This window comes from Ochotona curzoniae, unplaced genomic scaffold (genome assembly GCF_017591425.1).
Source record: "Ochotona curzoniae isolate NIBS_2020 unplaced genomic scaffold, NIBS_Ocur_1.0 contig_64, whole genome shotgun sequence".
Classification (NCBI taxonomy): Eukaryota; Metazoa; Chordata; class Mammalia; order Lagomorpha; family Ochotonidae; genus Ochotona; species Ochotona curzoniae.
In genome coordinates this window covers 42575912-42588256 of record NW_024466502.1, presented here as the reverse complement: position 1 = coordinate 42588256, position 12345 = coordinate 42575912, and the positions used below count along the sequence as shown (strand labels likewise).

At 37.7% G+C, this 12345-nt stretch overlaps 1 protein-coding gene across 2 annotated transcripts in view; it reads right to left on the bottom strand.

The window, feature by feature from the left end:
* GTF2F2 (general transcription factor IIF subunit 2) overlaps positions 1-12345 on the bottom strand; it is a 132280-nt gene that overhangs the window by 54288 nt on the left and 65647 nt on the right. For both annotated transcript variants that reach the window (XR_005884937.1, XM_040991375.1), the window contains exon 5: positions 8795-8876. Coding sequence is in view for 1 of the 2 variants with exons in the window: in XM_040991375.1 (XP_040847309.1) it covers positions 8795-8876 (82 nt within the window). In the remaining variant the exon portion in view is untranslated. The remainder of the gene's footprint in view (positions 1-8794; positions 8877-12345) is intronic.

Genomic DNA, 12345 nt, shown 5'->3' with positions numbered 1-12345 from the left:
TTTCCCAGAACTTAATGATCGGAATCTTAAACACAGCTGTAACTCTCTCTCTTCCCCCCTCCCCTCCCCCAGGTCTTAATCACTGGAATCTTAAACACATCTGTATCTCTCTCTCTGTCTCTCTTTGTCTCTCTCTCTCCTAGAAAGGATTTAAAAAGTTTTCACCATAAGGACCTGTCAAAATGTTTAAGGAGAAGATTTGTTTATCCCTAACTGTAGACATCACATGGCACCCTACAAAACTGCACAATTTTTCCATGTTAAATGAAAAGTTTTAAAGCAGCAAAATGCATTTTCAAGAGAGCACTGATTCTGTTGATTTCATTAATCAACACAAAACTGACTCTTTAAAATGTGGATCTGTTGTCAGTTATTCTACAAAGCTCATGGAACATGAAGCTGTTGGAACAAGGATGAACGAGACGCCTGCATTCCCTGATCTCAAGGAGCTCCCAACCATAAAGATTTCAAGTGAAAGTACAACGAAAACCAAAAGGTGGTTAGTGGTCTATCATAAACGAGTGTAACAGGAGCTTGTAACAGGAGCTTGGTGGAGAGACAGTGCTTTCTTCTACGGCGAGAAACGCTGGGCTGATTTGCTTTGAGTTGAGCCTTACAGGATGAATAAGGGCTCATTGACTGGAAAAGCAAACAAAGAGCATGGTGGAGCGGGATACTTGAGACAGAATGAAAAGGACTGGGGTTTGAGAGTGCACCTGTGAGTGGGCCTACTGGTAACTGCAGGGTAAGAGGAGGCTAGAACCCAGAGGAACTTCCTGTTCTCTGCCCCTTACACATTTCTGATTGTTTAAAAAGACCTACAGGCCACCCTTTTAAAAAGAAATCAGAAATTTGAGTGCCTCAAGAGAGACATCAGGTAAGAGACACATGAAAGAGGACAGAAGACAAGGGGGATTCAAGGATAAAAATGTTCAGGGTGAGACAGTGCTCAGGTACTGAAAATTCTCTTTCATAACTCAAAGTGAAAATATCAAAGGGCCTGAAAAGAGAAAATTATATAAATAAAACCTTTGTTTGTTATCTGAGTATGTTAGTATGTTATTTCTTTACAAAAACTTTTTCTTTCTTAAAATATTTGCTTATTTTGAAAAGCACAGTTACAGAAAGAGAAGGAGAGACAGATATTTTCCATCCAGGGGTTCACTCCCCATGTGACCACAACAACCAGGGTTGGTCCAGGCTGAAGCCAAGAGCTACATCCAGGTCCCCCGCAAGGGTGCAGGGGTTCAAACAACTGGGCCATCCTCCCTGCTTTACCCAGGCCATTTGCAGGGAGTTGGACTGCAGATGGAACAGCCAGGATAGGATGGTGTTATTACAGATGGTGGTTTTATTACTATGCCACAAAACTGCTGCATTAATTAAATGTCTACAAACCTTGTTTTACCATAATACTTAATCTTTAGAAACAGCTTGCAACTCAAGAGCTCCATGTCTACCTTCCTTGTTCCCTATGGAATCTTTCTTGTACTAAGAACATCCCTCCTAAAACTGTTCACCTAAACTGCTGACATATGTCTTGTTAGAATTATAGAGTTAGACTACCCCCAAAACAGCCAGGTTCTGCAAAATCATGCTTCAATGCTATAAACTGATAAATACTAAAATTAAAATAGACAATTGACAGCTGAACAGTAATCTACAGCCATTTAAAGGTATATAGAACCCGGTCGTATATAAACTAAAATTGAAACGTCAAGGAAGAAGTCACAGGATGTGGTTAAGAACTTGCATTTTTTTTTAAAAACATATTGGTTACTCAATACTATGTCCACTGATTCCATAACATTATAAATTGTTGCTGATGTTATGTTGGGGATTTTAATTGATTGGAATGATACTATGCTGGCTCTACCTTCAGACCAGAGATGGTCTGCCCATTGAACTTATCTGGACAATATGATGCTGGACTCTATGCTTGGTATATGCTTGCAATGAAAGAATCTCAACTGAACTTGAACTGTGATAATGCAACAAGGTGGAAGAATCCACCATGGGGGGAGGGTTTGGAGATATGTAGGGGGAATCCCAGTGCCTACAACACTGTGTCACATAGTGCAATGCAATTAATTTAAAAAACAACAACAACAAAAAAGAACATGAAAACATCTAGCCTAGCTTCCTGTGGTATTTTAATTCCATCTCACTGGTACTTAGAAACATATATTGCAGCTGTTTATAATACAGTTTGGACTATACGTTACATTTAAAATTTTTTTAGTTATTTCATTTGAAAGGCAGAGACAGAGACAGACCTGCGTGGAAGACAGATTTATTTTTTGGTTCTCTCCAAATGCCATCACCAGCCAGGCCTATGTCAGGCAGAAAGCAGGAGCTGGTAACTTAAGTCTCTCAAACAGGTAGCACAAGCTCAAGCCCAACTTGAGCCATCATCCCAGTTGTATGGTTGTAGAAGGCTGGACCGACATTAGAGGAGCCGGGTACAAATGCCCACCCCTGGGACTGCACTTTGCTCTTTTCACATAATCCTTCACATTAAAAAAGACTTAGCTAAAAGGTACACTGACAAAGAGATGCTCCCACACAAATACCCCACAGGGAGGGAACAGAAGAATTATCTGTCTACTGGGAAAGGGAAAGAGAGACTGTCCATCCACTGCTAATATCCCATTGCGTGTAAGAGCCAAGACTGGGACAGGTCAAAACTCATTTTCCTACCTGAATGCAGCGAACTGAAGTAAATCCTTCCCAGGTGTAAATTTCTTTTACCAGGAGAAACAGATGGGGCTGGAAAAATCTCCAGAATACTTTCAGTATACTTCTCACTCCGGTGCTGTGGTAAGATTGATTATGAACACGGGACTACATACTTCATGTGAGGCAACTAAATCATCTTATTCCACTTCATTCTTAACAATGTACCCAGGTAAATCTCATTAAGCCATGTCACACGTATAAGGAGATGAAGGCAAGAAGGGGCACACACTTTGCTCCAGCTCACACAGGCAGCGCTGGAGAAGCCAGTCTTTGAATCCCACCAGACTTCTGAGCCCCATTTCCTAACTACCTGATCCTATTTGCTTTTTTTTCGTTTCTTTTTTTCCCCTGATCCTATTTGCAAAGCATTGTGTTAGATGCACAATTGCTTTCTAGTAGAAGTCCAGACTCCATAACAGAGTGACAAAATGGTTCCTCCTCAAGGGAAATCATCAAGAATCCAACTGGCCCTGCTGGATGCTGTTTATTCCTGTAATACTTTTCTGGTGTGACAGGTTTTGCTGAGCAGCACATGACTGAGTCTCTAGCACCCACTCCACCCATCCCCTGCTGAGCAGCAGCCACCTGCTTTGGCTGTGACTAACACCTGTTTTCTGGGATTGATGCTAAGGGTTGAACGTACCATCTAGACATTTCCACAGGAGCACTCTAACAAGCCCATGTAATCTCATCTTTACAGACTCAGTGGTTTATGGATAGTTTCGGACCCCAAGCTGGCCCACTGAAGGAAGTCGAGATTCTGTTTAACTGGTAGTTGAAGGCAAGATCATTTAACACCCAAGGCTCCATATACATAAAGGAGGAGGAGGCTTGGTAATGCTGAGGATAGTCAAGCTGGAGACAGATGGACCCAAGAAATCAGAGGGGTGGCTAAAGCTCATGACAACACTGGGTTTGACTACCTGAACCACTCAATCTCTTAAGAATACAGCAGTTTGCAATGGGGATTTATTTATTTATTCATTTATTTTTTACAATTGTAAATGAAAACACGAATGGATTCAAATATGCTAACAATTAACCTCAACATCAGTCACAAACTATTTTCAAGTAAGATGCTAAGTTTCTTCGGGCAAGAATCACATTGCCCACAAAGCAAATAAGGATCCAGTGATAATGGGTTTCTTATCCTCAAACTTTAGAGCAAGATAATCTAAGGTATCTGTAACCAGACGGCAACACAAAAATTGCAGGCAGGACAGCAGGGAAACCCAGGAAGGTTGTGGGCTGCAGCTTGTTTCTACTGTATGGGATCTTGGAAACCAAGTCTGAAAAGGAGGCTCAGATTTTGTTGTCTCCCACTTTTCACATGTTCCCATGTAGGAAATGGGTTTTCTTAGGACTTTGGAAGAAAACTTAGAGGCTCAAAGGAAAAATTTTGAAACAAGTATTTTTAGAGGAGTTGGTGACATAAATAGGCAGAAGTTAAAAAGCCTTGCATTTTCTACCTGCTGTGTCTTTCCTGCAAGAAAGCATGTCAAGATGAGTGTCACATCTATGTCCTCTTATTTTTAGCAAAGAAGTATAATACAAACTATAAATAGGGTGACCATACAATTTACTGTTAAAAGACCAAGAAAATCTTCAAGAGGCTGAAATAAAAGTTATACTTTATAGAACTCAAATCATTAAAATGAGTACATAAGAGATGGCTGCATATGAAATATTTTACCAAATCAAAATAAACTTTTCCCTAATAAAATATTTAGATCAGTCCAAATTAATGGTTGGTTGGTAAAGAAAGGAATAGAAACAGGGACATCATTTTGCCTCTCTATATTTAGAATTAGGTGGTTACAATTTTAAGACTAGAAAACAAATTTGTTAGGTGTTATTTTTTTTTTCTGTTCCATTTTAGATTTTCTTGGTGGCTAGTTGAATTCTTACAGGATATTTTTATGACAGGATGTACCAAAAGAAAACGATGAGGTCCAGTGTTGTGGTACTGTAGTTTAAGTGGCCACCTGTGACACCGGCATCCCATGTGAGCAATGGTGTGAGTCCCAGCTGCTTCAGTCAAATAAGTAAATTTTTAAAAGCAAAACAAAAAAATTATAATATAATCATTTTTTCTTGGCCTAAATTTTATGGATTACTGTGTTTACTTATTTCCTGGGTTTACTGTAATATTACTATGTATATAATTTCCATCTTTATCTAAATTAATGACAGAATCTCATGAAATTTCATTTGATTAATATATAATTCTTATAACATTTTGCTAATTTAATAGCTGAGAGCTATTACAGGAATTTATTTACTAAAATTAAATTCCCACTGGAATAAGGCTAATTATTCTTAAAGAAAATTATTCATAACTATTAAATATTCTTTGTAATACAGCCATTTATGTTACTAAGAGTATAGTTAAGCAGCTATTTGCTAAAAATGTTTGATAAAAAGGCTTTCTCTTCTCTTTGTAAATAGAGAAACTATTCATTTTATTATATTTTGAAAATCTTACTTCAGGAAATGTTTCTACATCTTATAAACAACTTTCTCCTTTTCAGAGCAAAATGTGTATATGGTTACATGTGAATACACGTAAGAGTGTATGTATGAAACCGACAAAACAACTCTAGGTTTCAAGTATAGTTCTGAGTTGAAGAAATAAAGAATCTGAATGATTTTCATTTTTCAGTACAAATTTTTGCTATTTTCCTCCATTTCAATCCACTAACTGCTTTCGAATGTTTATTATTCATTTATACTATACTAAATATTGGGAATACAAAAAATGAGGATAAATCAAAGCAGAAAAAAAAAACCATTATTACTGACATTCATAATCTTAAAAAAAAAAAACCCAGCAAGGTGCAACTTTGCACTTCCTGAGCAGTAGAAAGCATAAACATCTACACAGCCCAAGAAAAGAATAGGCAATGAGTGAGAAGGTAACTGGGGTGATTTTCCTTTCTCCCTCCCTCTCTCTTTCTTTTAAATTCTTCCTTCCTTCTTTTTTTTTTTTTAAGACTTACTTATTCAAAAGACAGAGTTACAGAGAGAGGAGGGAGAGACAGAGGGGCAGGTCTCCATCTGCTGATTCATGCAGGTGGCTGCCATAGCCAAGGCTGCGCCAGGCTGAAGCCAGCAGCCAGGAGCTGCCTCTGATGCTTTCCCTTGAGCTGATTTTAAAAGGTCTGAAGGATCTTGGCAGAAGCAGGTAAGACACCTTAGGTAGAGGATGTAGTATATAAACAATAAAGGCATAAGAGAAAAGAGACCCATCTCAGGTGGGAGAAGACTTGTAATGATAAATTATATATGGGAAAGAACTGAAAATGAAGCCAGTAAACTAGGTAAGAAACCACATTTATAAAAAAAAAAATAATAAAAAAGTGAATGTCATTAAAGAGTGGGAAAATAGAAGGCGATCCTGCAGAAAAATTTTGAATGCATGTGTAAAACATCTAGGTACAGCATATTTCAAGTACTGATTTGCCAAATCTGTTCTACTTTAATGTCACCTTCACCTGGAAATCTGCCTGTTTTACACCAAATAACACCATCACTTTTCTATTTCTCTCCTATTTTGTCGCAAAGAAAATCCTTTAGATAATCCTATGTTTACACCTATGTGTCAATTAAGTAAATAGAACACATCATACACACAAAAACAAAATAAAACAAAAAACTCTGATCCCCTGGGAGCTCAAAATGTGGCAGGGAGAAGTTGACAATAAATTAGGAAGACGCCAAATATGCTATGAATAAAGTATAAGCAAAGCATGTAGGACAATCAACAAAAATGTCATGTAAGATGAGTCCTGAAAGAGGGGAACCACGCACTTACCTAGAAAAGGCTGTGCCAGACGGAAGAGAACAAGCCATGTCAGAAGAGATGGAAGCACTGTGGATTATTAGGACACTGGTGTGGTCCAATGGGAGGGAAAGGGTGACGATGGAGATGGGGGATAGGAGGTGGTAGGATCATGCAGACTCCTGTAGACCCTAGAGTGACTTGAATTTTATTCTGAATAACCAGGAAACACTGCAAGTGACATGAGAACAAAGGAATGACAGGAGCTAATATGGTTTTAAGAGAAGTGCTCTGGACACTGTGTTATGAAGAAACTGCACTGAGATAAAAATGGAAGCAGAACTGTCAGATTAAGAGATTATGTAGTAATCACAGTGAGAAATTATGGTAGCTTATGTAGGCAGTGAGAAATGGCCAAACTAGAGATATGTGATATTCTGACTATACAACCAACAAGATTTTGACACTTTTGATGCTGGGTGTGAGAGGTACTAAGATGGAACTCAGGTTTTTGGACTAAGAAAATGAAAAGACGGCACTGGTGTTAAAAGAAATGAGAAAGATTACTCGTAGAGCAGGATTGTAAAGAAAGATCTAGAATTAAGCTTCTGCTGTATTTGAAATGTCTACTGGAAATTCAACTAGGCTCTTGTACACCTAATGTTTAAGTTTGGAGTTCAAAATAGTTCCAAATTACAGCTTCTGCCACACCCTTAAAATTTTTGTATTCTAGACACCTAGGAGTTTATGTAAGTTCCCGAAGACTTCCCATGTCTATATATCTGTCTCTTTACATTGAATGTTTACACACTCTGTCATTTTCACTTCCTCAAAAAAAAAAAAAAAACAAAGAAGAAGAAAAAGTCTGCATTTTAGACTTTGGTTGTCTATCATCTATTTCATGAAACTTACATGATCATCACTTCCTAAATTTCCCTCATTCTTTCCCAAAACTTTTACCATACTAAAAGGGTTAAGCAACTTTTTCAGTAAGAAGAAAAAAAAAAGCAGTCATTTTATAGAAACAGCAGGTGACCTGTCTGCTCTCATCATCAGAACTCTTCAGAAATCCTTTAAAGAAAATTAAAACCATAGAAAAAGATCTTGACAACCACCTTGGTGCATTTTTTCAATAGTAAGAGTTATTGCAAGAAGATAAATCTTTTTGAATTATATAATACACTTTATACATACTAAAACCCAGGAAGATCTTTTCTGCTAGCTTTTGAAAGCTATTTTTTTATTATATATATATTTTTTCATTTTTATTGTCATTCTTTTACTTGTCCTGGGGAGGCATTGAAATTACAAGAATTATTGGACAAGGATACCAGTCTCTAGGTGTCATTCCTAAGAGATGATATATAATTGAGAAAAGGTAAAAATGTGAGATGACATGAAATGTAGATATAATCTAGTTCAACTAGCCGCTTGCACAGATAGGAGTTCTGATTCGGGAGAGACACTGCTAGCACCACAGCAGTGTGTTCTCAACCCTCCATCTGGGTGGCTACCGTCTGTTAGAATGGTTGCTCCATGAAGACAGAGATTATTTTCTGTTCTGCTCACAGTAATGAGAAATAGTAATTTTTTTCTAGCTGCTAAAAAGCCCCTAGAGGATATTAAGTACTGAAAGAAGGAACAAACTTACAATGTTAAATCACACCAGGCTGAAATATATTAAATCTAAGCTAATAAACAGGTTTAGTGCATTTCTTTGGAGTCATAAAAGTTGGGGTAGCAGGAATTTGCAATCATCATCATTAAATAGTAATCAATTATAAAATGCCAACTGCATATAAAAGTTGCTAAGGGGTGGGAAGAGATGGCATCCTGAAGCAAAATCTCTACCAAAATACACACCTTCATGAAAGTTTCATGTAGAACAAGAAAAAAAGGATAATATCTTAGCAACCATACTTGTTTTATAAAGTGTAGTATTTTGATTACACAGTAACTATGGGAAAATTACAGCTTCTGAAAATAAAATAGCACAACGATCTTATTATATCTTCAGAGAATCAAGATTCATAGAGACAACTAAAAAATAGTTTTAAAACAGATCCCAGGATATGTTAACAGTGTAACTTAAAATACCTTCAACAGTCAAGGTATTTAAAGTACCAAAGATATCTTACTTGGTACTAAAACCATACAACCTTGGAGTCAAGCATTCTCACCAATGCCCACAGTAAACAGGAAATCTAAAATATGCATGTCAATTTGGAAAGAGAATTATCAGGTAATCATTTTGAAAGTACAGAAAACACCAACCTCTTTAATCTCATGTAGTTCTCACTGGCAGCAGGGCGGCATTCAGCTCTTTGGACCACGATTCCTTCCAAAGACAGTTTATCTTGAATGAAAAGGAAAAAACATAACAATTATGTTCAACAACATTTATCATTTTCAAGACAGTATTTTGACACACTAACAACATGATAACTGAATATGAATCCTGTAGCAGTAGCAAGCTGTATACATACAAATCAACTTCTACAGGAAAAAAAAGGTCATCTTTTTCAGGCTCTCACAAGATTAACAGCAGAAGCAACAGCCAACACCACAGACACCTCAACTGGTTCAGCTTATACAATTAGGAAACTCAAGCCATTTGATTGCTGATATTCTGGAGGACAACAAACAGAACACCTGCTTAACGCAATAGTTACTCAAGTATGTTAACCAAAGATTTAGCAGAAAAATAACCAAGAAGACTTCAGCAGTTCTCCACTCCAATCAGGCACTTACTTTATCCTCTCAACAAATAAGGGCACTTAGGGGGATATTTCCTACAGGAAATTATGAGGGATATGACTGTGGATGGTCTAAATGGTTGATATTGCTTATAAACATGGCTTGAACTTTATGGAATGTGTGTTGAAACATGAAGTTTACATTTAAAATTTTCTGTTTTTTTTTTTTTTTAAAGATTTATTTTTATTATTTTTTATTGGAAAGGCGGATATACAGAGAGGAGAGACAGAGAGGAAGATCTTCCGTCCGATGATTCACTCCCCAAGTGAGCGCAACGGGCCGATACTATGCCGATCCGAAGCCAGGAGCCTCTTCCGGGTCTCCCACATGGGTGCAGGGTCCCAAAGCCTTGGGCCGTCCTCGATTGCTTTCCGGGGCCACAGGCAGGGAGCTGGAAGGGAAGCGGGGCTGCCGGGATTAGAACCGGTGCCCATATGGGATCCTGGGCGTGCAAGGCGAGGACTTAACCCTTGCGCCACCGCGCCGGGCCCTAAAATTTTCTGTATTTTAATTCCATTTGCCATAAGCATTTTTAAAAAGATTTATTGGTTTTTATTGAAAAGTCAGATATACAGAGAGGAGGAGAGACAGAGAGGAAGATCTTCCGTCTAATGATTCACTCCCCAAGTGGCCGCAATCGCCAGTGCTGTGCTGATCCGAAGCCAGGAGCCAGGAATTTCCTCCAGGTCTCCCTCGCGGGTGCAGGATTTCAAGGTTTTGGGCTGTCCTTGACTGCTTTCCCAGGCCACAAGCAGGGAGCTGGATGGGAAGCAGAGCTGCCGGGATTAGAACCAGTGCCCATATGGGATCCTGATGCGTTCAAGGCGAAGATTTTAACCACTATGATATCACGTCAGGCCCTTCTTGACTTTTTTTCTACAAATCTAGGAATATTTCAAATCATAACTGCTAATTATATAGATACTGGGTATTTTCAGCATTTATAGGACCCCTCAAGGCTTCCAGGTAGCTAGCAAAAGCAGCATGTCAATTTTATACCAAAATGTACCAGGAAGAAAATAACAAAAAATCATAATAATTTTTACGCCATATTTTTATGTCATATTCAAATTTAGAAAGTTAAACATACTTCTCATTAGTGGATTTAATAAGATTATAACTTAAATATTTCTTGAAGCAAAAATGAATCTTATATTCAAATTTTCCCTTTTACTAGCACTATAAACGATCATAAAAATTATTCCATCATTATACCAATGGCAAGAACTGGCAAATTTTGAGGCATGGCGTCTTAAGTGCACAAGGAATATAAACTGATTTTTTTGAAAAAAGAAATGCAGATTATTATTCCTGAATATAATTCAGTCACATATACAAGTGTTTATTAATTCTAATAACTGAAAGAGCTACCTTTTACAATGACTTACAGATGTTCCTCACTTATTTCGTATTACTTACCCAACATGGACATGCTGAATTTACTGTTTAGTGAAAAGTCTCTGTTGTCAGCATTTTCGTATGGCACCCAAAGGGCAGAAGGCAATTCCAAAGCATCTGACATTTTAACCTGCTTGCCACTTTCCTCATGATTAAATCAAGGTCACTCACACAAAGCAGTAAAATTCATTCCCTCAAGCTGTAATTTTCTGTTCATCATACCTTCTTTACAAACCAAAAATAATTTTCAAATGCTACTCAAGTGAAAGGAATAGTCTTACTCATCAGCAATGAATTTTCTTATCAATTGGGTGCTCTTAATAACCTCATGTCTCTGCTTCCCTTCTCTCTTCTCAAATAAATAAAGCTGGGTGGGAGTTGAGCCTGGCAATTCAGATGCCTGCAGCCCACACCACAGCTCCTGATTCAACACTCAGCTCCTGCCCAGACTCCAGCTTCCTGCCAATGCAGATCTTGGGATGTGGGGTGATAGGTCAAGTAATTGGATTTCTGCAACACACAAACTGGGGACTCGGGCTTCAGTTCAGGTGCCTAGCACAGGCCTCAGCCTAACCCCAATCTTTGGGTCATTACCAAGTAATTGAAAAAATAAAAAAAAAAATTTAACAATTAACTTACTTGTGATACAGCCCTCAGGCATGATTTGCATGCTCTTTTTTAAAGTCTTGAAATGCTTCCTAAAGCCACACAGAAACACATTCTCATACACTTCACCTTAAACCAGACTTCTTCAAAAATATTGCTTACAACCTTAAGACATTAGGTATCAAATTTTATTTTTAAAAACCCACTTGCACACTATAGATGTTAATTATAGATATTATTCATTTACTTATGAACCCTTACTTAAGACATTTGCTGGCCCCTTCTGAAGGAGCATAATCACTTTACAAATACTCTATTATGAAAATTTCTATTTTTATCCGGTTATTAAATTTATTTACTGAGTGGCCATCTTGCAAAAAATCACTCAAGGGAGCACTAGAAATAATCGGGATAAAGGCAACATGGCTCCTGCCCTCAGGAAGCAGAGTTAAGTGCAGCCATTCTAAAATGCCACACATCATCTATGGCAAATATTTTTTTTTCATTTTTTGGGGGCAAATATTCAAAGCATACAAAATAAATTGGGATCTGATTTTTTTTTAAAGAAAAGTTCAAAAAACACCTAAAGAATTTTTGTTCAATTTTTAGCTATCAAAATCTACCATAGTAGAAATGAAAACTAAAAAGCATTCAGAGAATGTGCATGAAAAATGTTTAATGTGATTATGAAACTAATATTGATCTCACAGAATTCTGAAAAAGGTCTCAGTGAATCCTAAGCCAATTGGTTCCGAGGCAACATTTTGAGAGCTGCTGGTTCAGCCGCATGCTATGAGTCATTTTAATACAACAGAAGCATTTATAACATAGCTCCACTAAACTCTTAAGACTCACCAGGGCTCTCAGTTCCCCAATACCAAGCACAGGGACAGATGCCCAAAGTCTGTCAAAGAATATTGGGTAGAGGGTTAGTCCCAGGTACTCCCACGTACTTCTGATCACAGTATACTGGAATCTGTTTATGCTAGTTTCCATAACTATGGGATCTGATTGTATAACATACTAGCCCACCACATTATCAGTATTGCGAAACAAAACAAAAA